The 24,969-nt window shown below is 40.6% G+C and overlaps 2 protein-coding genes across 4 annotated transcripts in view; both read right to left on the bottom strand.

Annotated features, from left to right (window-relative positions):
- kiaa1549lb (KIAA1549-like b) overlaps nt 1–6,412 on the bottom strand; it is a 105,256-nt gene extending 98,844 nt beyond the window's left edge. Inside the window, exon 1 of the mRNA XM_060922816.1 lies at nt 6,264–6,412. Coding sequence (XP_060778799.1) covers nt 6,264–6,315 — 52 coding nt within the window. The 5' untranslated portion in view covers nt 6,316–6,412. The remainder of the gene's footprint in view (nt 1–6,263) is intronic.
- A 1,896-nt stretch (nt 6,413–8,308) lies between these two features.
- Nucleotides 8,309–24,969, bottom strand: part of hipk3b (homeodomain interacting protein kinase 3b) — an 83,420-nt gene continuing 66,759 nt past the window's right edge. For 2 of the 3 annotated variants that reach the window (XM_060923189.1, XM_060923190.1), the window contains exons 13-16: nt 24,530–24,676; nt 24,113–24,351; nt 18,454–18,587; nt 8,309–13,370 (exon numbers count right to left, since the gene is read on the bottom strand). In XM_060923189.1, coding sequence (XP_060779172.1) covers nt 12,900–13,370; nt 18,454–18,587; nt 24,113–24,351; nt 24,530–24,676 — 991 coding nt within the window. In that variant the 3' untranslated portion in view covers nt 8,309–12,899. The remainder of the gene's footprint in view (nt 13,371–18,453; nt 18,588–24,112; nt 24,352–24,529; nt 24,677–24,969) is intronic. The other variant, XM_060923191.1, reaches the window with a different exon arrangement.

Genomic DNA, 24,969 nt, shown 5'->3' with positions numbered 1-24,969 from the left:
CATTAAATGTAACCGTTAATGGATAAAAACTAATCAGGATTTTTTTATTAATATAATAAGAAATTGCAACTGTTGACAAGTTGCTGTGGTATAAGAACAATAAAACACCGAGACTCGAGACTCTATTCTAGAAAATTAGCTGAAAATTCAGTACGTAAGGGATGATATACAGCAAGCTGGTCATTATCGGGGGGAGAATAAATAAATTAAATTAAACAAACCCTGGGCGGCACGGTGGTGTAGTGGTTAGCGCTGTCGCCTCACAGCAAGAAGGTCCGGGTTCGAGCCCCGTGGCCGGCAAGGGCCTTTCTGTGCGGAGTTTGCATGTTCTCCCCGTGTCCGCGTGGGTTTCCTCCGGGTGCTCCGGTTTCCCCCACAGTCCAAAGACATGCAGGTTAGGTTAACTGGTGACTCTAAATTGAGTGTAGGTGTGAATGTGAGTGTGAATGGTTGTCTGTGTCTATGTGTCAGCCCTGTGATGACCTGGCGACTTGTCCAGGGTGAACCCCGCCTTTCACCCGTAGTCAGCTGGGATAGGATCCAGCTCGCCTGCGACCCTGTAGAACAGGATAAAGCGGCTACAGATAATGAGATGAGATGAGATAAACAAACCCTGACGGGGTGAAGCAGGACCCTGAAGAGAAGCGGATGTGTCTCGAATCACCCGGAAGGGGTTTATTTCACTATAATGACCGACTCTGTACATCATCCTGCTTATTACACGGCTATTTACGAAAGAAATCAACAATTTGACACAAAATATTGATTTTAAAATGATTTCATTGCTCCTGCTAAAAAAATATATATATACACACACACACACACACGTGTTAGATTTTACAGTTGGATCCGCGTCTGTAGGAACGTAAACTCTGAGTCTTCTTCAGATTCACATAAAAATTTTGAATTTGAATTGAATTTATTGAATTTATTTATTTATTTCGAACATGCATAAAAAAAATGTATGTAATTATTTGTACATACAAAAGAAAGAACACGAGAAAGTGACAAAAAAATTAATAAATAAAATACATAAAGAGCTAAGACATTACAATACACCGCACATTGTTTGAAAAAGGAGTGGGAAGAAGTACAATACTTTTAATTAAAAATTAAAAAAAATTAAATTATTAAAAATTAATTAATTTAAAAATTAAAAATTAATATTAGAAAAATCCTCCATGGTGTTTTCTGATGGAGTAAATTAATTTATTAATTTATTCAGCCACAGCACGTCACAACCGAGCTGATGATCTTAATCTTTTTACTAAAACAACTAAATTTTTCTGAATTTCTTTCTATGGATTTTGATACGATTGGGCGTGGTACCCCAGAGTCTATAATCGAATACCGTAACTGACCAATCAGAATCAAGTATTCAATAAAGCTGTGTAATAAATAAATTTAGTATAAATATGGAGGTGATTATAGAAAATCCTGTGCGCTGATTGGTTGAGAGATTTCGACTATTTCTCGATAATCACCTCGATTATCGAGAAAATTCTTCCTAAAAGCACGAAAGATGCTACGAAGAAGTTTGGTCTAAAACTATTGAAAGGGAAGGCGGAATTGTGATTTATTTTATCGATTTCAAAACGAAGTATTTTGTGAGATTCGGCGTAGATCAGTGACAAGTCTGCGCCATGACTTTATTACATTTACATGCTGCTTTTGAAGATTGAAATTTTTTTAAAATAATCAGCTGTGCATTTAGACTAAAACAGTTATCCGCCTCATGGCAGGCTCCATGAACATTAGTGAACAAGAACCTTGACTTCGACTTCCTCTCAGCTATTATTCACCGATATTCACTTCACCTTCAGCGAATGATTGTTAAATAACGATGTCGGAGGGAAATAACGTACCCGTCCCTCTCCTCTCAGAGGATGTTGTGACACCCGAGTAGGACTTCATAGAGCCGTATTTGTGCCACTATGACGTGTCGTTTAATTTTTATGCTTGGGTTTCATCAAATTAAACTGAACTTGTTTCCCATCACCTGAATTTGTCAGGGTTTTTGAAATTCAATTTGATAATCATCCGATTTTATATTCTATTCATGAAATTCAGATTTAAATTTTCTATAATTTTACATTCAATTTTTCTTTAAAACAATTAAATAATTACAGATTCAGTCTGTCATTTTTTAAGCCAATCAGCATTCGAGAAATTGCACTGCACTAAACTTGAAGTGTCTTCGTGCAGCCGTTTTTTTTTTTTTTAATTAAAATTCGCAGACAATTTCCAAAGCACAAATTTAAATCCAAAGCTTATCTTTCTACAAGTTCCGACATCATGTGTTGACGGTTTTGTGCTGGTTTTTAGTTTCTGTACGGTAGCTAATAGAACGGACACCACACTTTAGGCATAAAAATAAAGAGAACGCTGAAAACAAAGAAAATATGTGTTTTTTCTCTAAAACCAGATCGTTTTCTGACTCTCTCAGCATCATGACCCAGTTCTATAGTGTCCTGAATATGGCTCTGGCACACACACGCACACACACACGATTAAACTCTGCGATTAAAGGTATAGTGTGCAATTTCGGTAGAAGTTAGCGTTAATATACATAATTTATGATATGAGTGGAGCTGATTAAAATGGATACTCCAGTGCTTTCCAGCCCGAACTTTATCCACCCGACCGGTAGAGTGTGTGTGATGACTAGAGAGACCATGATTAGAACTCGTTTCCCTGTTCTGAGATAAGAACAGAAAACTACTTCACTTCAAAATCGTATAATTAAAGTCAAGGGGCAGCTATTGACCACGATCAATACATGTTTAAAACAGGACTAAAAAGTGAAAATCCAAACCTTCCGTCATTAAACTGAAAGAGTAAACGGATTGGAGGGACTGGGACTGTTGGATTCTGGTCAGTCGAAAGGTTGATTTACCGTACAGTTCTACGCAGACCCAACACCGCAGCCTACGCAAGTGGATTATAAAAACAAAACTGCGAGCGTTTGTACTTTTGCACTGCGTCGCTGTGCCAAAACTCCTATTTTATGAAACAATTGGCTTCATAACAATCAGTCTGTGATGACATACAATATCTTACTGATAGACTAGCGTATTATGACGCCACCTACTAAAATCTAAAAGGAAGGAATGATCGCTTTGTGAGACAAGCAACAGTTGGAGGTGTAGCGACAGACAGATGGAACCCATTTACGGCGGTTCTATCAGGAATCTCTGCACATTGAATTCAAGGCTAGAACAATCCGCTCTGCTGTACCATAAGAACATCTGTCCTAAACATCAGGAGAACGTTAGGTGATATCAGATACCAACAGTTATATACGTGACTCAAGTTAAAGCTAGTTAGCCGTTACGTTTTCTTCAAACGTAAATCTCAGATCTCTGTTGGAGCTAATAAATGTTGAACAACAAATTATTACGGAAATTACTGCAAAACAGAAAAGTGAGATGATAATCAGAGGAGATGGGGTGTACCGCTCCTGGGTTTGGTTCACATTCGTTCCGCTCACGGTCAACTCAATTCGAAAATGGCGGAGAAGACAGAGCAGCCAGAAATGTGACGGTTGTTGTGGTCTGCGGTACATTTCCTGAAAGGTGCGCATACTGCATTGATTCTACACAGACGTCTAATTCTTAAAAGTTCTACTTCTCAAAACTTGTAAAGGAAACGCAGCTGGTGTGGAGGTCCTGAGTCGACAAGTCCAACGCGAGTTCAGGATCAGATTTCCATCAGTAGTGTTGGAGAACTCGAGTCCGGTCTCAAGACCAGTTTTTGAAGGTCTCGGTTTCGTCTCAGAATCGAGCGCATTTTTACTCGGTCTGGGATTAGTCTCTATAGACTCGTCTCTGTAGACCCAGAATTTTATTTCAAGACTTGTAGGGAGGGCGGCACGGTGGTGTAGCGGTTAGCACTGTCGCCTCACAGCAAGAAGGTCCGGGTTCGAGCCCCGTGGCCGGCGAGGGCCTTTCTGTGTAGAGGTGGGTTTCTTCCGGGTGCTCCGGTTTCCCCCACAGTCCAAAGACATGAAGGTTAGGTTAACTGGTGACTCTAAATTGAGCGTAGGTGTGAATGTGAGTGTGAATGGTTGTCTGTGTCTATGACCTGGCGACTTGTCCAGGGTGAACCCCGCCTTTCACCCGTAGTCAGCTGGGATAGGCTCCAGCTTGCCTGCGACCCTGTAGAACAGGATAAAGCGGCTACAGATAATGAGATAACATTAACATCGTTACTGTGACCGGATGTAAAATTTCCTCCTTCAAATGCGACCAATAATGTGACTCATCGCCAATTTGAAAATATTCTTCCTGTTAACACCCGTCACCCCTCCCCCGCTCCCATTCACACACACTGGTCTGGTTCTGGTCTTGACTCAGTCTCGGTCTTCACTACAGCATTATCCATCAGAAACGAGTTTGGAATGAACAGGTTTAACTCAGTGCACTAATCACTCCTTTAATCAGCTGCAGTCCGACACACATCAAAATTATATTCGTACGGATTCTATATAAATCCAGAGAAGTCACGGCACTGCAGCGTACGTCAGCAAGAAATGGAGAGGTCACTGTTTTTGGTTGCAAAATGATGTCACAAGCAAGCAGATTTTTCTCAGATGCTGTGTTGGTGTTGTGGCTGGACAGGAACACACACACTGACAGACGAGTCGACGAGGAATTGCTTCATCCATTACTGAAGAAAAAAACACCAAACCCAGACTTTCACACCTAATCCTGGTCTCTCTGGACTCTGGACACGTCCTAAAGTCGAATTATTGGCACCTATGAGAATACAGGCAGCTGAAACAGCCAGGAAAAAAGGGGAACTTTTCATTTAAAAAAAAAAAATCAATCTTTTAAGAATGTGAGGTTTTTATTTTATATTATAATACTCTTGCTCCAAGACATGACATAAAAATGTTTCATACATCCCTCCATTTTTTTTTTTTTTTTGGGGGGGGGGGGGGGGGGAGACAACCCTGATTTCAGCATCCATAAACTGTTGTTGTAGTACTTGATTATTTCCTGTATCCTATTAAATAAATCTCTTTCTCTCTCTTGCTTACTGACTGACTTCCGAGCTCTTTGTAGGTGTGCAAGTATTAAATACACCATTAACAGGTACCTGTTGGCTTTGGTGGTCGTTACACAACATTTTTAACCTTCAGTTTTAAACCCAACGTTTATTTACCAAGTCAGCAGCTCCAGGACCCATCCTGATGAGGAAAAGGAATTGTTATACACTGGGCAGAAATAGTGATTAATTACCGGGATTAATATAATATACTTTGGACAGCATGACAAAATGGCTGCAGCTCAAAAATAGTGCATGAGTGAAGACGCATCATTTGCGTTTTTCTCTGCATATCAGGAGCAGAAAGACCTGAAATACCTGTACATAGTCTAAAAAAGGACCATCAGCATGTCACGCTGTGATAGGAAACTAATCCACAACCGCGTGATGCTGCTGATTATAAATATCACAGGAGCTAATGAAGGGGTTTTATCATCATCATCATCATTATTTTTTATACCCCAGTCCAACATGCCGGACTTGTTATCCGTGTAATGTTTGCGAAAGTTGTTAGATCATGTTCTTACGCATCAGCAGCTTTGAGGTTAATGAGATGAAAAATAAATAAATATGACAAAGAAGAAGTGGTGTAAAGTCCTGCTGGAGGAAAACTTAAAGCTCCAGCTTTAACACTGGAGACTCCTTCCAGACATGATCCAGAAAATCAATGATTACACACTTTTTTTTTTTTTTTAAACTTCCATTGCACTGAATGATCCGGTTCTGTCTGGATTTGAAATCAGGCAGATACACAAGACATGACGCTACAGGAAAGAGAAAGGAACACCTCGGTGTGCTTAAAGAGCGGATGTTTTTATGAAGGGTGCCAGTAATTTTGGAGTTGTACAGCTGGGTGATGGTGCTGCTGGGACGTAGCCATGGTGATGATGGAAGCTTGTGCGTTGCGGTAGAAGTGAAATGCGCCAAAACGGGGGATGTTTTTTTTTTTTACTCGGTAAGCTGTGAATGAGACATTATAGTGCAGCACCAGACAAAGATGATGATGAAGAAGAAGAAGAAGAAGAGGTGCACGCGCTACCGTGCATGAAATGAGCACCGGGTCCGGTTTGGGTCACATCAGGGTTCGAACTTGGTTCCACACTGAGGCGTGACCGAGGGGAGGAAAACACACAAAAAAGGAGAAAATGAAATGAAGTGGAAAGAAGAGGAGAGGAGAGGAGAGGAGTGTGTCTGTTTCTCTGTGTCGGTCTTACCGGGGATGGCGCGCGCACCGTGCAGCAGGAACAGCAGCAGTCCTGCGAGCATGCAGCCCCCGCGCGCGCCTCTGCCGGTGACCGTGACGCTCCGCCGCAGCACCGCCGCGCGCGCCCCGTGCCCGGAAAACTCTTCCTCTTCTTCTTGCTCTCCTCCTCGCGCAGTCCTCGAGCTGGATCTGGAAGCCATTTCCGTTTCCGTGACTGAGACATCTGTCCGAACCGAACCGACAGCGCGAGTCCCCCAACCCGACCCAGCCCAGCCCGAGCGGCGCGCGCTCCCGCAGCCCTCCGCTGCTCAATGAATTTAGGAGCTGCTGCTCGTTTCCGGTTCGAGCATCATCATGAGCAGCAGCATCAGCATCACTGTTGCAGCATCTCTCTCACACACACACACACACACACACACACACACTCCCTGTTGCTCTGCGCGCGCGCTTTATAAAACACTTCCTGTCTTAATATCACTCCAGATCTAATTGCTTTAATTGATTCATTTATTTAAAGCGCAGCCCACACCAACTCAGTTTGCTCCCCCTGGTGGAAAACATAACACATTACACTCTAATCGAGCTCACTGGAGCGCATGTGACGTTATGCACATAAGTAATGGCACCCCAGCCCCCGAACTGTGCATCACTGAAAATGGGCATGATTTATATGGATTGGTGGTTTGTCCTCACCCCACACCTTCACACTCTAACATCCAAAACCCGCCTCTCTGACCCATAGAGCCCCACCCTAAAACACATTCTACTACATCACACACTGACCAGAAAATCTTTTCCTACTACTTCTGTAAATTTACCACCACATTTATCTTCTCTCATGGTGTTTAGGCTGTGCTTTGAGATCTTAAAAATAAAATAAACTGAAAATGAATGAGATTGGTTTGTTGCGGCATGCTTCTTAGTATTACTAGATTTCTCTCAGATTAGTACAGATGCATAATATTTCCTTCCTTGTTTTTTTTTTCCCCTCCAGAATTTATCATATCCTCAGCCTATTTTTGGCAAGTGGGTGAAAACTACCACCATCATCAAAAATAAAAGTAGGTGCATCCCATCCTGTAACACCACAACACAAATTAGAAAAATAAAGGGATACTAGAAAAATACTCAAATCCTCATGAAAAAAAAAAAAGTTTAGACCATATAATGAATATCACTAAATATCAATATTTTGACCATTCTGGTTATTAATAACATCTATGAAACGTCACACGTGAAATGTCTTGTTGTGAATCAAATTTATTTTTTTGTAAATTGTCCAAAAGGTGCACAAACTTTTACACCGCACCATACAGCCTTAAAACAGCGAATCTGAAAGAACAGTACGTTCTCTATAAGCGTGTAACGATTCAATTCATGATGGTGTGTTAATTATTTTATTTCCCATTATTAGTGAAAAAAATTCAAATGTTATTTCCAAAAAGCAACCACGTATTTACCCCGGTCTTTATCAACTTAGATTCCTTTTGTTAAATAATTTAAATAAATAAATAAAACCCTTTAGTTTCTTCTTTTTTTTTTTTTTTGTAAAAGTTGGAGTAAAATATAATAATAGCATATTGACTAAAATATTCCTGTTATTAAAAATGAAAAAAGTTAACAAATACTCCTTTTCTTAATATACTTTGCTCTGCCTCAATTTGCTTCTTTTTTTTTTAAATCTGTAAAAACAGCACACGCTCTGATTTCATGCTAAATCTATTTGTAGTTAAGTCACACAACAGCTCTTTCACATTTTAGATCAGTTTCCTGTTTTTCCCCTCACAGGATTAGAGCTGTGTTACTTCCACCAACAGTGAAGTCATATGTATTCCTGCTGTTGTACGTTACTGCGCCCTCTGCTGTCTAAACCACGCAATTACAGCTACAAAAAACCCCTAAGATTATGCATTTTGATTATTGTAATTCATTTTCTTTCATTGATTCAAATAGTCATAAATTGATACCACGATTCATCATCGCACAATATTGTTACACGCCTAGTCATCTCTAATGCAGAGCCATTTAAAAAAAAACCACACGTGTATAAGAGACTGCAGCAATAGATTTTAATTCAAAGTGAATCTTGACAATACACCATAAACTCTTTATTATGACACTCACCGAAAAGAGTCGCCTGGAAAACCCGCTTAATGTGACGAAGCCCGGTCACATCCAAGTCACTGAGAACTAGAGAGGATACACTAATCGCAAACTGTAAAGATGTCACATCCGAGAGTTAAAATCCCCCCCCGATCCTCATACGGTCAAATATTGCACAGTGCAATTGCTACATGGCAAAACGAGTGTAGCATCGAACGAGACTTAAACAAAAAAAGCAAACAAAAGCCACAGAACTGACACGAGTAACAACTTCTATTTCATACTTGGTGAGTCAAATAAGCAAAAACGCTGTAAATCGCAGGAACTTGAAACCCAGGAAAAAAAAAAATACGCATTCGGACTTTTACAAGCCTTCATACTGAGAGGTGATTTCAGGATAATACAGTAGCAACAGCAGATTAGTACAAACACCCTGAATTAAGTGGATAGATTAAAAAACAAAACAACGTAGCAACAATAGATTAGTAGGAACAATAATAATAATAATAATAATAATAGCAACGGTGATAAAAATGCAGTCTTGTAATCGGCTGATCAGGAGAAAAAGAAAAGTACAGTCAGATGGTGGATAAATAAAAACAGCACTGATGTGTATATAATGATTTTAAGAAGTCTTTCAGTAGGTTGATTATCGGGGAAAAATGAAAAAAAGTGTATGAAAATAAAAGTACAGTCATTTTTCTGACAATCTCTGATCCATTAATGAGACGGATTTGCTGGTGAAGGTCATTTCACAGGGATCAAAATACAACTCCAAATTTACGTTTTCTTCTCCAGAACGAAACTCTGGAAACTAAACATCTGAACTAATGGATACAGAAACGTTAACTGTAAAAAATGGTCAAATTGCAGTATTTGGATCCCTGGAACAGGAGGATAAACTCTCGTATTCAGACTGCATTCTGCAGCGAAGCTTGTTTCATTACATACGTCTCCTCAATAAAGGCGCGCACACACATGGTTCTTAACAATGTTTAAAACAAACAAACAAACAAACAAACAAACAAACAAACAAACAAACAAAAACCACTGGTTATAATAAAAACACATTCCGCTTCATCCACATGCAGGACACGAACATGGAGATGAAGCTTTTAATGCTTTTATTGTAAGTAAATGATTGAGAACAAAATTTCAGAAACACTTTCTATATGAAGCCCATATTCATAAATTAATTAATATAACTGCTGTTATAATTATTCTCAGTGTCGAGCCCCAATATCATAGCACACTTACAGAACTGATACAGGTGTGGAAATTATTTGAGAGGGAAATTTAAATAATACGTGTCTGGAAACATCGGTGCAGAAGAACACAGGATTCCTTTCTTAGATATTTCATGGTGTATTAAGAAATTATCATCATCAACCATCTTTATATTTAAAATCACATTATACATATCTGAAATTTGTTTTAAATCTAGAAATCCACCTAAAAAGTCTCAGGAAAAAGTGATTTGTTTCTAGATATTTAAAGGATTTTTTTTATTTAAAAAAAAAAACTAATAAAAATAATATTTAATCGAATGGGTTAACTCATTTTGACTGTAATGTTCATGCTGAACTTAGTCAAGCCTTAATGGTCTCCTCTTTAGAACGGGTTTATATTATATATATATATATAAAATAAAAAATTAACAAAAATTCTTTACAAAATATTTTACACACACACAAAAAAAGTTTGGAATATTTAAGGTTCATAAAATGTGTTTGCTGATTTAAAAATAAAACCAAATTAACAATTATTATTATAACAGAAGGCAACATTTATGCTCCTAGAATTCAATTCTATTATACGGTGGTATTGGAGCTATATAAGGCATTATTCATTTTTTAAGTTTTTTTTTTAATCCTAATGCAACCAAATAAAGTATTATAAGCACAGCTATAAATCTTTAACCGTGTCAGCTTTATAGAAAGTGTTACCTCCTTGTAAAGAAAGGGGAAAAAAAATCAAATCAAATCAGTTAGGTCATTTATGAAGCTCAATAAAACTCTGAACATTGGATTTCTTTTAACAATCCTGGAGATCCAGTTAAGTGCAGAAAATGTGCAAGATGGAACCTTAAAAAAAAAAAAAAGGGGGGGGGGGGGGGGGGGAGTGTTGATTAATGATAATGAAAATGAAAACATCTGCCCGTTCTGCAAACTATCACTTTGATCAACATTTAACAAAAAAGTAAACTGACAAAAAGGGGGAAAAAAATGCAAAGTTACATCTAGAACAGTTACTGAAAGTTAAAATACTGATGCAAAACACCACAGAGCATCAACAAACTCCAACTCATCATCATCATCATCATCAGCGGTACAGTAGTTACAGTTACACTCCAAACAGTAAAGCAAAACTATTCAACCAAAATACTTCTATCTCAGGGAAGAAGAAAGAACTATACAAAGAAAAAAAAATTACAAAACGCAGATGATATGAACCAAGAAAAAAAAAAAAAAAGTAATTTCACAGCTATCTGAAGTGGCAATAATAATTATTATTATATAGCAGCTTATCTAGGATACATTCAAGATAGATGATGCGTCTTATTACTTGCTCAGAAAGCTGAACCTAAAACGCTAATAACCCTAAGCCATATTTCAAATACATTTCCGTTTATTCTTAAAACTTACCCCAGGACTAATCACTACAGTATACATGAGGTCTATGCAGGGGGAGTAGAGTAGAGTAGAGTAGCTACCTTGCTTAGAAAACGAGTTAATTACGAATTACAGTCTTTGGTGCTGCACAAGCAACTTTATATTAAAAAGAAAAAAGACCCACAAAAAAAAAAAAAAAGTGTACACGCACGATTATCGGAAAAAAAAAAAAAATCAGATCAAGAAATCTGCACAAAGCGTACGTATTGTCTCCCTGACGGAATGTTTCAAATAAGCAGTCGACAAGTTACAGAATATAGAAATAAAAACACGTTAAACCGTTTCACACATGCATAAATGAGAAGATTGCACAAGATTAATAATAATAATAATAATAATAATAATAATAAAGTCACACCTCGTCAAGCTTCAGCACTAAACTCTAGTAGACTAGCTCGATTAGATATACCGGACATATAGATTAAAGTAGATTAGATTCCAAATACTGCATGGTCTGTGAGGCGAAGATAAACCCAAACCATGAATCAGAGACCGAGTTGCATTTCATCATCTAGTCAAAGCCATGCCCACCACATTTCTACACATCTAGAATACCAAACTCCAACAATTTCAAAAGAAAACGAGAAAAATAATATAATTTTTTTTAAAAATGAAAAAAAAAAAAAAAACCCACACAGACATCCGAGAATCGAGGACTAGTTTGATTGTATTGCAGTTTCTTTAAACAGTACAAACACTGTTAGTAGTAATTTTTATTTCTTTTCACCACTTAATAGAAATCGATTATCAAACGTTAAGCGGTATTCAATGCTTGCTTTTTGTACACAAGTTCATTCATCGAAGGTAAGAAAGACGAAAAACAAACAGCAAGCGTTTCGCTACAGCAAAAGCATGCCGTCCTCATAAAACTAAACAGAAAGAACCGACTACGTTTCAGATTCAATTATTATTTTTTTTTGTGCAATGCGATACATCCATGCCAAATCAGGTATGAAAAGCATACACCTGTGCGTACACACACACACACACACACACACACACACACACGCAGAATGCACGGACTGAAAATTTCTCAATTTCAAGTGCTGCAGTCCGATACATTTATATTTAATATATATTTATATATATTATAGATTTTATATAAGTAGTAACATGAACAACCTCAAATATTTAAGGCACTATGGCTGAGGACGCGTTGAAACGATGCAGCGAGTGTCATGACAAACATTTAAGAGCGACATCTATTGGCATCTCTTCGATCCGATCCAACGTCGACATTTGCGGCTCATGCAAGAAGACATGCAGCGTGAGGAACGACCACGTTTCTAACCCGACACTGAAACCACACCAGTATTATTATAAATACTTCGAAAAGGCAGAAAGAACATCACGACGTCGTGGACGTGGGGTTCGTGACCAGGATACTGGGGCGGCTTTACAAACGAAGATGCGTCTCGCACAATTCAGAAGGCAATATAGAAAAATAGATTTGAGAGTTAACGAGGAGGAGGAGGAGGAGGAGGAGGTGCGAGGGCGATTATATCATTTTATCTTTTTTAATCATTCCCCCCCTCACTCCTTTTTATTCACCTGTTTGGAGGAGGAGTGCTTCGTTTGAAAATCTGACAATTTGTAGAAAATGTGCAAAAATTGTCACATCGTCTTTCCCCTCCCCCAATCATCCATACTTGCTTTTCCTGTTTGCGTTCTTCACCAACTTGCAAATACCTTCAAAACATTTGTAGATTATTTATTTTTTAAAGCTTGATTGAAAGTTCAATTGCACCCGAGTTGACGTGGTTCAGGGAAAAAAAAATTAACAGCTTGCGTTCTTGTTTGTGCCATGGCTTTGGGCATGAAAGTGAAAACCAGATGATTCGTGGTTCCTGTGAGGTTCCCCGATGCGGCTGTCAGATGTAGGAGTACTGGCCGAGTTTGGTGGGGCTGAGGGGAAAGCCTGCGTAGGCGGGAGAGGCGATGTACGAGTGTGAAGGGAAGAGAGGTTTGAATTGGCCCTGAGGGTGGAGTGTGGGCGAGGGCAGGAGGCGGGCACTGATGCCCACGCTCACCTGGTGCACCAGGTGCCTGGCCGGGTGCGAAAGGAGCACGTGGCTCCGTGTAGTACCAGGCGAGGGCAGGAGGTGCGGCATGGGGCCGGTTGGCACCAGAGGAGCCGAAGGCGGGTAAGAGAGCAGGGCGGGCTGTGCGTGGGGGTGGACGATACCCAGGGGCGGGGCAGGGGGATGGGCTGTAGAGTGGGTGGGGCTGCCATGTGGAAGGGTGAAGGCGTGGCCATGCACGGTGGGAGGGATGAAAGCCTGAGGGCGCCGGTGGCTGTAGTTGCCGTTCCATTCTGTGTGGGACGAGGCGGGATGCTGGAGCTGAAAACAAAAATAAATAAAACACAATGCAGATCTGTGACAAAAACAGCTTATTATTTCAGTCACAGGTATTTTATCTTTAGCTATCCTCGACCATCCATCGCCACCATCTTCACATATCTGAAGAGGGTTTGGACGTTTATGGACACAAATATCACTTAAAACTGAGATGATATTTATTTTGCTATGACAGAGTCTGGGTCAAGGGGACACCTACAGCTCAGTCCGGGGGCAAACTTTCCTCAACATCTCTATTTGATATAGAGTACCAGCCAAACGTTTGGACACGCCTTCTAATCCAATGTTTTTTCTTTATTTTTATTCATAAAAAGTCACTTTAATGTCTTAAAGCAACGATGTCGTTTCTCTTTACTCAGCTGTTCAGTTCTTGACGCAAGATGGATTACTACAGTTGTGGATGGAACAGGGCTATTTACTGCATTTTGTTATTTACTATTAGTTTAGGTAATCGTATGGGGCCGAGTAAAATTAAGGATTAATTTCACGACCGATTTTGAAGTTTTGAAAATTCAAAACTTTGAAGTCACGAGTGAAATTGATCCTTAATTTTATGAGGAACCATACGGTTACTCGTTTATAATATACAGGGCCAAATTCATCCTTCGGAAGCCGTTCAAGTTCACAACATTTGCCATTCACGTTTTCTGAACCAATCAGGGTGCGAGACTATCTTGCACGTTTGAATCAGTTTCTAAAGCGTCTTTCATCATGACACAAAAAACTGCGATCGCACCTTGTCTAACTCACAGCATTCATACGCCACTACAGAGTCGTTTATTTGTCTTTCTGCGGCCCGTTTCTTAAACACGGAAAGCCAAAAATTCGTACTTTTTTGGTATTTTCATTTTCGCCTGCAGCTTTCAATCGGTTTATCATCATTTCTTCATCAAATATAGCGAAACGCGGCATTGCTGAGTCAGCCATTTTGTTGACAAAATTTGCTAATTTTTGTAACCGTAACCAAGCAACGAACTAGCCAATAGCATTTCAGAAATACTGCCATGTTAAGGAAAAAAGCCCTCCATGATTGACCAATCAGAATTGAGTAATTTGGCCCTGTGTATTATAAAGAAGGAAATAAACTCATCCACTAATTACCTTTTGACGAGACACACCTATTAACTGAAAAGCATTCCAGGTGACTCTCTCATGAAGCTGGTTAAGAGAACACCAATAGTGTACAAAGTGTCATCAAGGTAAACACTGGATACGCTGAGGAATCTAAAATATAAAACGTTTTGTCTTCACGCCCCCCCCCCGCCTTTACCACATACGTTCCAGATGTCATTTTATAGTTTTTATGTCTTCAGTTTTGTAGAAGAGTCACAACACCCATTTTGAAAAACCTATGGATGAGTAGCAGGGGGTGTACAAACTTTTGACTGGTACGGTATCTAATAATAACATATTTGAAAAAAAGTTTAAGACTCCATTTCCAGTTCCGTTAAAATATTTCTGCTCCTTTCGTCAACTTTTAAACTAAAAATCACCGCGTCACTTAAAGGAACAGTCCACCGTACTTCCATAATGAAATATGCTCTTATCTGAATTGAGACGAGCTGCTCTGTACCTCTCCGAGCTTTGCGCGACCTCCCAGTCAGTCAGACGCAGTCAGACGCGCTGTCACTCCTGTTAGCAATGTAGCTAGGCTCAGTATGGCCAATGGTATTTTTTGGGGCTGTAGTTAGATGCGACCAAACTCTTCCGCGTTTTTCCTGTTTACATAGGTTTATATGACCAGTGATATGAAACAAGTTCAGTTACACAAATTGAAGCGTAGCGATTTTCTATGCTATGGAAAGTGCGCACTATAATGACAGGCGTACTAACACCTTCTGCGCGCTTCGGCAGCGCATTGATACGGAGCTCAGATATCAATGCGCTGTCGAAGCGCGCAGAAGGTGTTAGTACGCCTGTCATTATAGTGCGCGCTTTCCATAGCATAGAAAATCGCTACGTTTCAATTTGTGTAACTGAACTTGTTTCATATCACTGCTCATATAAACCTATGTAAACAGGAAAAACGCGGAAGAGTTTGGTCGCATCTAACTACAGCCCCAAAAAATACCATTGGCCATACTGAGCCTAGCTACATTGCTAACAGGAGTGACAGCGCGTCTGACTGCGTCTGACTGACTGGGAGGTCGCGCAAAGCTCGGAGAGGTACGGAGCAGCTCGTCTCAATTCAGATAAGAGCATATTTCATTATGGAAGTACGGTGGACTGTTCCTTTAATACACTGTACAGATAAATTAATTATTTTCCCTGAAAAATATTCAGCCGGAACTGTATCACATTACCAAAAATGTCATAAATAAAAAGCAAAACAAACAATGATTATGCATAACATTTTAAATAAAAAAAAAAAAAATTCAAATTAAGTCTCCAGGCACTTGTACGTCTAAGTTGAAGATGGCGGACGTTGTTTGGTTCCCACCTAACAGAATGTAAGAAGTGTAAACTTCAAATTGTTAAGCGCTTATTTTTTAAAAAATATATAATAATATTGCCTCGGTATGATTTTCCTTTGCTTAATAAAAGCAATACAATTTTCACCACCCATAGTTTATTTATATCAGTGCTTTACTAACGTCACCTCTTACACAAACGTGAACCAGGTGCTGGTTCAACCTGAGAAGCTTCTAAGAACCGGTTTGCGTTTCCACGGGCTACAGAACCACATCATTACGTCCCTGCTTTCCCAGCAGCTCTCGCACAACAATAAGGGCCCGGTCCCGCAACACCGATAACTATAACTATACAACTTCGGAATAGTCGTGGAAGTTTTCTCCAAGTAGTACGGTAGCACATTATTATTCCGGGTCATACTGTACAGGTTCGACTTCAAACCAACCCACGCGCACACTCTGGGGATTGATACAATACGGATAGGTCTTGGACTACGGAAATAAAATACGGAGTGTTTACAGATTTTAATACAGACGCATCACGGACGTTTCAGTAGATTACAGATTTTTTACCAAGTTCATATAAATCGGATAAAAAATTAACAAGTCAAAAACAAATATGTCTGGACTGCTGATGTTCATAATTAAAATATCTGACCTGCATTTATATGTTTATTAACGTAATACTGATATTCCACAGAAAATCACAGATCTGTGAATAAAAGAGCCGTGCTTTGCATTATATTTTTTATTTTCTGCGAATCCGTATTCCGTGACTTCATGTTGCAACAAGGATGTACAAAGACGCCCGGGGAAAAATAGCACGTACTCATATGACGTCACATGGAAACAATGACCTGATTGGTCAGATGTTTTATCGGATCAGGATCAGGCCTGGAAAAATGGCTCCAGAAGCGATCTCACTGATCCGGCCTGGGCTATGGACCCTTTTCACGTGACGTCACGACAAACGCGGCCGCCATTTTGGACGTGTACTACCAGTAGTTTACCACAGCCAACATTGAGGAACGGCAGCAAAGAAAGTTTTTACTTTCAGCAAGACTTCCATCATGCCACTATATTGTTGTGCACCTGGATGTAGTAACCATCAACAAACAAGGCAAGGTTTATCATTTTATCGGATCCCGACGGAGAAGATGGATAGCGGCCATTAACAGATTGGCAGCCCTCGGCATACCAGCGCTTGTGCAGTGACCACTTTGTTGGAGGTAAGACGCATAAAATTAGCCAGAAAAGGCATTACATTGCTGTTAACATTCTGTGGCGGCGAGTGTGTAACCAAATAGGCTAAAATAACCCATTGTAACCTCTTTGTTCTTCTGTAGTAGCGATTGTTGACTAGCTAATGTCAACAAGTAGCTAGTATGTTACTGTAGCAATGTTTACGTTCAGTCATTTGGATGACTGTTAAAACCTTTCAGTCTCAAGTTTTTCCTTTACTGTATTTACTAGTTTACTGTAATTATGATCCGGCAGCTATTTACACCGGATCCAGTGTAAATAGCTGCCGGAGCCAACGTCCGAGGTTCCGGAGCGCGCGCCGGCTTGCTCCCCCTCAAATTAAGCAGCGCGCGCCGGCTTGCTCCGGAGCAAGCCGGAGCGCGCTCCGTAACCTCGGCCGGAGCACTCCTGGAGCAAGCCGGAGCGCGCTCCGGAACCTCGGACGTTGGCGTGTATGTGTATGGCGATGGGTTTTTAACGACATAGGTATACAGATCATGTGGGCCGAAGTCAGGTAAAGACGAGGGCTTCGTGTACTTCCGTACGTCAGTGAACAATCCTGGTGGAAGCAGGTAAACGTCGTTCTCTAAGCCTGCTAACCTCAATTTTTGCAAATACCTCTCCCTCTGCTCGCCCTGTAAATGCCCTACATCACTGGATAGTGAAGGTGTTTTCTGCATCTCGCTCCTTTTTCTTTTATGTTTTTCGTTTGTCGCCTTCCTCGCATTCAAACTGATTCGAGCCGAAGTCCACTACATGTCCAAAATGGCGGTCGCGTTTACGAAGGTCACATGACTGAAAAGGGTCCATAGGGATCGTTATCGGTCTGGTGTGAGCACCGACCACAAACTGCAGGGGGTGATTTTTTTTATAGTTATTGTGGGACCGGGCCTTAGTAGCGGACTACTGGATTACGGAGACTAGAAGCTGCAGTAGACTTTTTTTTTCTCCTTTTGAAATGGTGGCTACAAAGCTTTATTTGGTCATGAAAATCCCGCCCCCAGTCTCTGACAAAAGCGGTTCTTGGTTCTAGACTAGCAAAGTGTCGGTGCTGCTCTCAGAGCGGTTTTCCTGGCTGAGAGCCGGCGCTTTGGCTGTAGAAATGCCAAGAACTGGTTTGAGATTAGACACCGAACCGATTCTGAACTGCCTTGGTGGAAAAGGGGTATAAGTGGGGTCCTGGGATTCCCGGGGGTCTATGATGCATAGCCTGAGGATGGGATTTTTTTTTCCCTTCCCATATTTAGTGTGCTCCAGGAAGTCACAATCCTTCATCATCATCATCAACCCATTTCTGACTTGAAAGCGAATTGAATAATGCTAAAAATAAAAACAGAATGAAACAGAAGTAAAGAGCTGAATGATGTAAGATTACGGCTTTGACCTTTAGGTGGTAATGGAGGAACACTGACCTGCCCAAAATGTGGTGGCGGTGGCTGCTGGGATGGAGGGAGGAGTTTCTGCGGTCGGTTCAGGAGCGGGGTGGAGTGATGCAGCTGTCTGATGGTGCCAGTGCGACCTTTCGATTGGCACGACGGCTCTAGAACTGATCAGATTAAAAAAAAAAAGGCACAAAGGTTACCATCCTGAAGGTGATGGCTTTCCTGGAACACCTCATCTACAAGTGATTTATTCTTCTGACCCTGCAGACTCCTTCTGTAAATCTTAAACATCTCAGTGATTTATTCCTACATGTCATGGAATGAGAGATGAGTTCCACAAAAAAAAAAAGTTTGAAAAAGAGTGACCCTTGTGGAACACAGAAACGAGTGGATTGGTAACGATCGTAAATATCGTTCGTATTTCAATTCTCAGGTAACACCAGCTTCTTTAAAAAAAAAAACATGATGTAGCAGACCAGACGAGCCTGCACCATCATCGACATGGAGTTAGATTAATTATCCCAACGACTGAAGAGCTTCATCTCCCAAACAGAACAGAGAAGGATTTTCCACAAAGACTAAAAGCATGAAAAGGCAACGACATTCACGAGGACCGTCATCCAAACACAAGCATCATGTTTACTTTCAGTGATTCTCAACATAACCAATCCAAGAGTGTCAAGACCAGCACGTCTGGAACACATCTGTAACAGGAGCCTGGTACATGATCACTGCTCCAAGCTGTTTTCAGATGCTTTCTGTTAAATAATTAATATTGTCTTCTTTACATTCTTTATAATCTTTACTTCTCTGCATGTTTTAAATTTACTTTAACTTTATCCTATTTTATTCTTTATTCTATTCTGCTGGGTTTTTTTTTTCTCATCCTATTTGAACTACTACTTCATTTTATTATTTTATTTTTACTATTGTTTAATTCTCATTATTTTCTTTTAATTAATTGTTTTAGAATAAAAATAAAATTATTTTATGTAATTTTATTTCTCTATTGGTTACTGTTTTTGTTTTTACTTCTGTAAAGCACATTGAACTGCCATTGTGTATGAAATGTGCTATATAAATAAACTTGCCTTGCTCCATGACTGAAATATAACACGCTAGCAGGGGATTCGTTTTGATCTTGAAGCTGAAGTGGAGATTTCCTGAAGGTCTCTTGTATTGAAGTTGGAAGATTATGTAGGAAGACGAATACAATTACTTACACGTCGTTGCGTGCAAGATGGTGGCGTTCATTTTTGTACTCAACTACTGTAAAGATGCGCATGAAGATCAGCATAGAGGACACATCTGGAATTCAAACCTGGCGTCCAGAGTTTATACAGAATGGTGTGAAAAACAAAAAAACAGTTCTGCGGGTGGAAACAAAACACCTTGCTGATGAGAGGTCAGAGGAAAATGACCAAACTGAGCAGTTCAAGCTGCCAGTAAGGGTAAGAAAAGCAGCTTTGGGACCAAAAGGTTGCTGGTTCAATTCCCTGGACCAGCAGAAATGGCTGAAGCGCCCTTGAGCAAAGCACCTCACTCTCAACTGCTCCTCAGGTTGCTCTGGATCTGTTGTACATCACTCTGAGCAGGAGCGTCTGCTAAATGTCTGTAACGTAACTCGTATAAATCACTCTTTACCAGGGCTTTGAACCGGTTCAAGGAACGAAAACGAAAACCGGGAACTTTTTCTATTTCACATGGAACAGAAACGAAACCAGAAACTTTATTATTTTTTATGTTCCGGAACAGAAACGCTTATTAAAAATAATGGTAACCGGTTAATACCGGTTTTTATTTCGTTCCTCAAAGTTTCTGTAGCCTATACAAATAGTCATTCTTCTCCTGCGCAAGTTTCTATGACCCGCTGGGGTTCACTTCCTGTGTGACGTTCGCTGATTGAATGGAGAGAGCGGGAAGGTGGACTGCCATCACGTCTCCATTACTGAGTGTCTGAGCAAAGAAGAGCCTGAACGATGCAACCTCCCTATTGGCTGTTTGTAAAAATGTATCAGTTGTTGCCCCTCCCACGGGAATCATCGCGGGCTCGAGAGACGAGACCTGACGAGTTAGTTCGTTGGTAGCAGAACAAAATGTCTGGACACAAATCGGGTTTTCAGAAAAGGAAAGAAAATAAACGGAGGGTCGAAAATACAAAACGAGTTTTAAGGTAGGACAAATGGTTAGTTTTCTGAGGCAGCCCGCCGTGGCTGCAGGCTTTCAGTTGCGTCATTGAATGGTTACTGTTCTGAGGCAGCCCGATTTATTATAGCCCATTTAGTTAAAATAGTTGATATAAAATGTTTATAGTTATGTGATGGTTGTCCTGATTTAGACTGGTTTTGGGGGGGGTTGCGCGATGTTGCACCCGGGTCCAGATTAGGGCAGAACCGGCCCTGGCTACATTTCAGCTGTAGTTTATGTATGTATGTACTTGCATAGATGTGTACTTCCAATATGGCGCCTAACAAAATCTCGCGGCGCAGTGACGTCATGCGGTAGCCCTCTATAGGGCCTGACTAGCCTTTGGTAACACACTAAACGAATTCTCTTTCATTTTTGGCACTTTTTCTGTTTGTGTAGATGGGAAGACATACTGAGAATCCAAATCACCAACATTTGAAATAATAATTGTTTTGAATTATTTCTTGTCTTATTTAATGAAGGTTGTAATAGAATTAGCCTACATTTGGCTTAAGCTGGATGAGACAGAGACATAATTTTATAGCCATTTGTTAAACAGCTGACAGGGAACGTAATTAACCGTTCCGGGAACGAAACTTTTTTGTTCTAACCGGTTCGGGAACGTCTATTTAATGGTGGAACCCAAAACCGGAAACGTTAAAATTCCGTTTCTGTTCGGAACGAACCAATAGGAAAAAAATTCCGGTTCAAAGCCCTGCTCTTTACACGCGTGGTGAGCAGAAAAGCATGTCAGAAAGCACATCATCAAATCTTGAGATGGATGAGCTACAACAGCAGAAGGTTCCTTCCCTGTCAGCCAAGAACAAGACTCTGAGGCCATCATGGACACAAACTCTCCCAAACTTCTATTCTTTACATCTTTACCAGGACGGCCTGACTCTTGATCTTGACTGACAGGAGAGGAACCTTCTGCTGTTGAAGCTCATCCACCTCAAGCTTTGAAGCATTATGCTTTTCTGCTCATTACGGGTGTAAAGAGTGATTATTTGAGTCAACATATCTTTCCTGGCAGAGAAAAGTGTTTCAGCCTGCAGACCTTCTGCTCACAGGATGTTTTTGTGCAAAAACTAGAGACCGTTGTGCGTCAGAAGATCTGCCATTTCCGAGATCCTCGGACCAGCACATCTGGTACCAATAACCTCGACCCGTATCCACATGACTGGCTGATTAGATAACCGCCTGAATGTGCAGGCATTCCTAATAAAGTGGACAGTGAGGGTGTATAGTGCCATTTAAAAAAAAAAAAAAAATGTTGTTGCAAATGTAAGTGTTGCGTAATATTAACTAGTTTTAATATAAACAACTAAAATCAAAGTGGTTTTGCTAAAACTATTTACCTAGTTACCGAACCTGGCTACTGGAATTTAATTTCACAATTAAAAAATATATATATAAAAATTGTGGGGGAAGTTGATTTCAGAAAGCAAGCGCACCTTGATGAAATTGCCAAAGTACAAGTTTGTTAATAATCGAGGGCAGAACTCTGGGAAAATCTGCCCAAATTACATGAAATTTCAATCTGCATATAACTGTCATATAACAAAACCTTTTACCAAGTTTGGTGAAATTCTTCCACAAATTGTGAGAGGAGTTGATTTCAGAAGAACGTACACCCTCATGAAATTATCATCTCATCTCATTATCTGTAGCCGCTTTATCCTGTTCTACAGGGTCGCAGGCAAGCTGGAGCCTATCCCAGCTGACTACGGGCGAAAGGCGGGGTTCACCCTGGACAAGTCGCCAGGTCATCACAGGGCTGACACATAGACACAGACAACCATTCACACTCACATTCACACCTACGCTCAATTTAGAGTCACCAGTTAACCTAACCACCTGCATGTCTTTGGACTGCGGGGGAAACCGGAGCACCCGGAGGAAACCCACGCGGACACGGGGAGAACATGCAAACTCCACACAGAAAGGCCCTGCCGGCCACGGGGCTCGAACCCAGGACCTTCTTGCTGTGAGGCGACAGCGCTAACCACTACACCACCGTGCCACCATGAAATTATCAAAGTTATTTAAATCAAGGGTCAAAATTCTGGGAAAATTTTCACAAATGAAATTAAATCTCATTATCTCATTATCTCAAATCTCATTATCTGTAGCCGCTTTGAGATAATGAGATAATGTTTTCTTTCTCTCTCTCTCTCCCCCCCCCCCCCTCTGTCCCTCTGAGTTACATGTTGATCCTGGGATTGAGATGCTGGCCTCTTCTGCCCCTCGGACCTGCTTGATCCATCCTGGTGCCCTGTGTCTGGTCGGAGTTTTATCGCCCCACTCCTGTGAAGGACGGCCCCATGAGGACAGTTGAGGGTTATACCTGTTAAAACTGTTAATATTATAGTCAGGCTGTCTGTTGTTGCCCAAATGAGGATGGGTTCCCTTTTGAGTCTGGTTCCTCTCGAGGTTTCTTCCTCATGTCGTCTGAGGGAGTTTTTCCTTGCCACCGTCGCCACAGGCTTGCTCATTGGGGATAGATTAGGGATAAAATTAGCTCATGTTTTAAGTCGTTCAAATTCTGTAAAGCTGCTTTGCGACAATGTTTATTGTTAAAAGCGCTGTACAAATAAACTTGATTTGAAACTTGATTTTGAAATCGCAATCTGCGTATTACCGTCATATACATGGATTAAAGCAAAAAAAAAATTATTTGACAAAATTTACAGGAGGGGGGTTATGGGTGGATTTCGATGAAATTCTGAGAATGGTTAACTTAGAACTGATAACTTTATCATCAATTAATTAAAGGATTAATATATTCAATTTATTTTTGAGTGATTCTTCACCATTGTTCGTTTTTGAGATAAAAGCACAGACACGTATTTTCTGTGCACAGACGCGATCAGCCATAGACGGACTGACCCCCGTTGAGGTGAGACTTGCTCCTGGTAAAGAAGAGGTGTGCTGAAGACCCCTTAAGGCCAATTTATGCTGACAACCCAGTCCTCGCAGATAGCGTCGCAGACAGTGTCTGCGTAGCCCCCCCACCTTCGCAGACGCTCTGCGCGCACATCCCAAAAATTGTGACCACCGCAGAAGCCTCGCAGACAGCGTCGCAGACAAGAGGGCTCTGATTGGTCCACTCTACATCCGCTGTACACGCACTTCCGCTTCCCTACTTTCCTGGTTTGGTTTGTTTTCACGACCGACATTTTTAAAAACACGAGTGAAGATGGAGCAGCACGAAGCGCGGTTGAAAATCTCAGAAAACCTTGTGGGTGTGAACCCTGTTTTTATAGTAACTGATTTACGTTGAACGTGCTGCGACACTATTTTCATGTTGAACTGCAGCATAGTGTCAATATTAGGCATGTCACGATATACTGTCTGATGATAAATCACGATACAAATTTATGACGAAACAAATCCTTAAAGGACTTTTGTTATGTGACTTACATTAAAAAAAAAAAAGAAAAAGAAAAAAAAAAAAAAAAGCAAAGCTGTTGTTGACGTGAGCGATGTAAATGCTCCGTACCCGTCCTGGCTGTCGGTTCGTTGATGTTGTTGTTGTTCTGTACCCTCATGGGAGGCACCACCATGGTCCGTACAGGGGCTTTGCTCATCTCCATCTCCGCGTTCATGCTTTTATGGTTCTGATTCCCGTCGGCCAGGTAACGGCTTTCCAGGAACGGACTGCCCGCTCGGCCAGAGGAGACCGAGGCAGGAGAGCCGTCTACCGTATCACAGCCGCTCTCTCGCTCGTCTTCAGACATGCTGCATGCACACAATTAAAATATATATATATATATATATATATATATATATATATATATATATATATATATATATATATATATATATATATATTGGTGACAGAATTAGGTTTAGGCATAATAATCAGCTAAAGTAATCATTACATCTTGAATAAAGTTGTGTACACACGCACACACACCTGTTGGGTCTCTTGCAGGGGGAGCTGCTGGACTGCACTGATGCTGATGAGCTGGTACTGAGACTGGAGTCAGGGCTGCTGAGAGAACACACACGCTCCATGTTCAGTGTACTCCGACATGCCTCACACTCCGGACTGCCTTTACACCTGACGCGCACACACACACACACACACACCATTTAACAGTTATTCCATGAAATCGAGTCGTACGTGAGCTGATAGCTGATGAGTCGCGTAGCACCGAGTTGTCTATAATCCATGTACGATGAGATTGAGTGGAATAACTGTTTTATTCTATCCACATTCACTGGATTTTGAGAAACAGAGCATTTTTTGCAAATTTGATAAATAAAAAAAAAAATTATACAAAATGTCAGACAATTTCTGCTTAGAATGTAAACAAAACGGTGAAATGACAGGAGCAATTTGTAGAAAATGCG

This window comes from Neoarius graeffei, chromosome 6, assembly GCF_027579695.1.
Source record: "Neoarius graeffei isolate fNeoGra1 chromosome 6, fNeoGra1.pri, whole genome shotgun sequence".
NCBI lineage: Eukaryota > Metazoa > Chordata > Actinopteri > Siluriformes > Ariidae > Neoarius > Neoarius graeffei.
The sequence above is the reverse complement of the archived record's forward strand: the minus strand, read 5'-3'. Positions and strand labels throughout refer to the sequence as shown.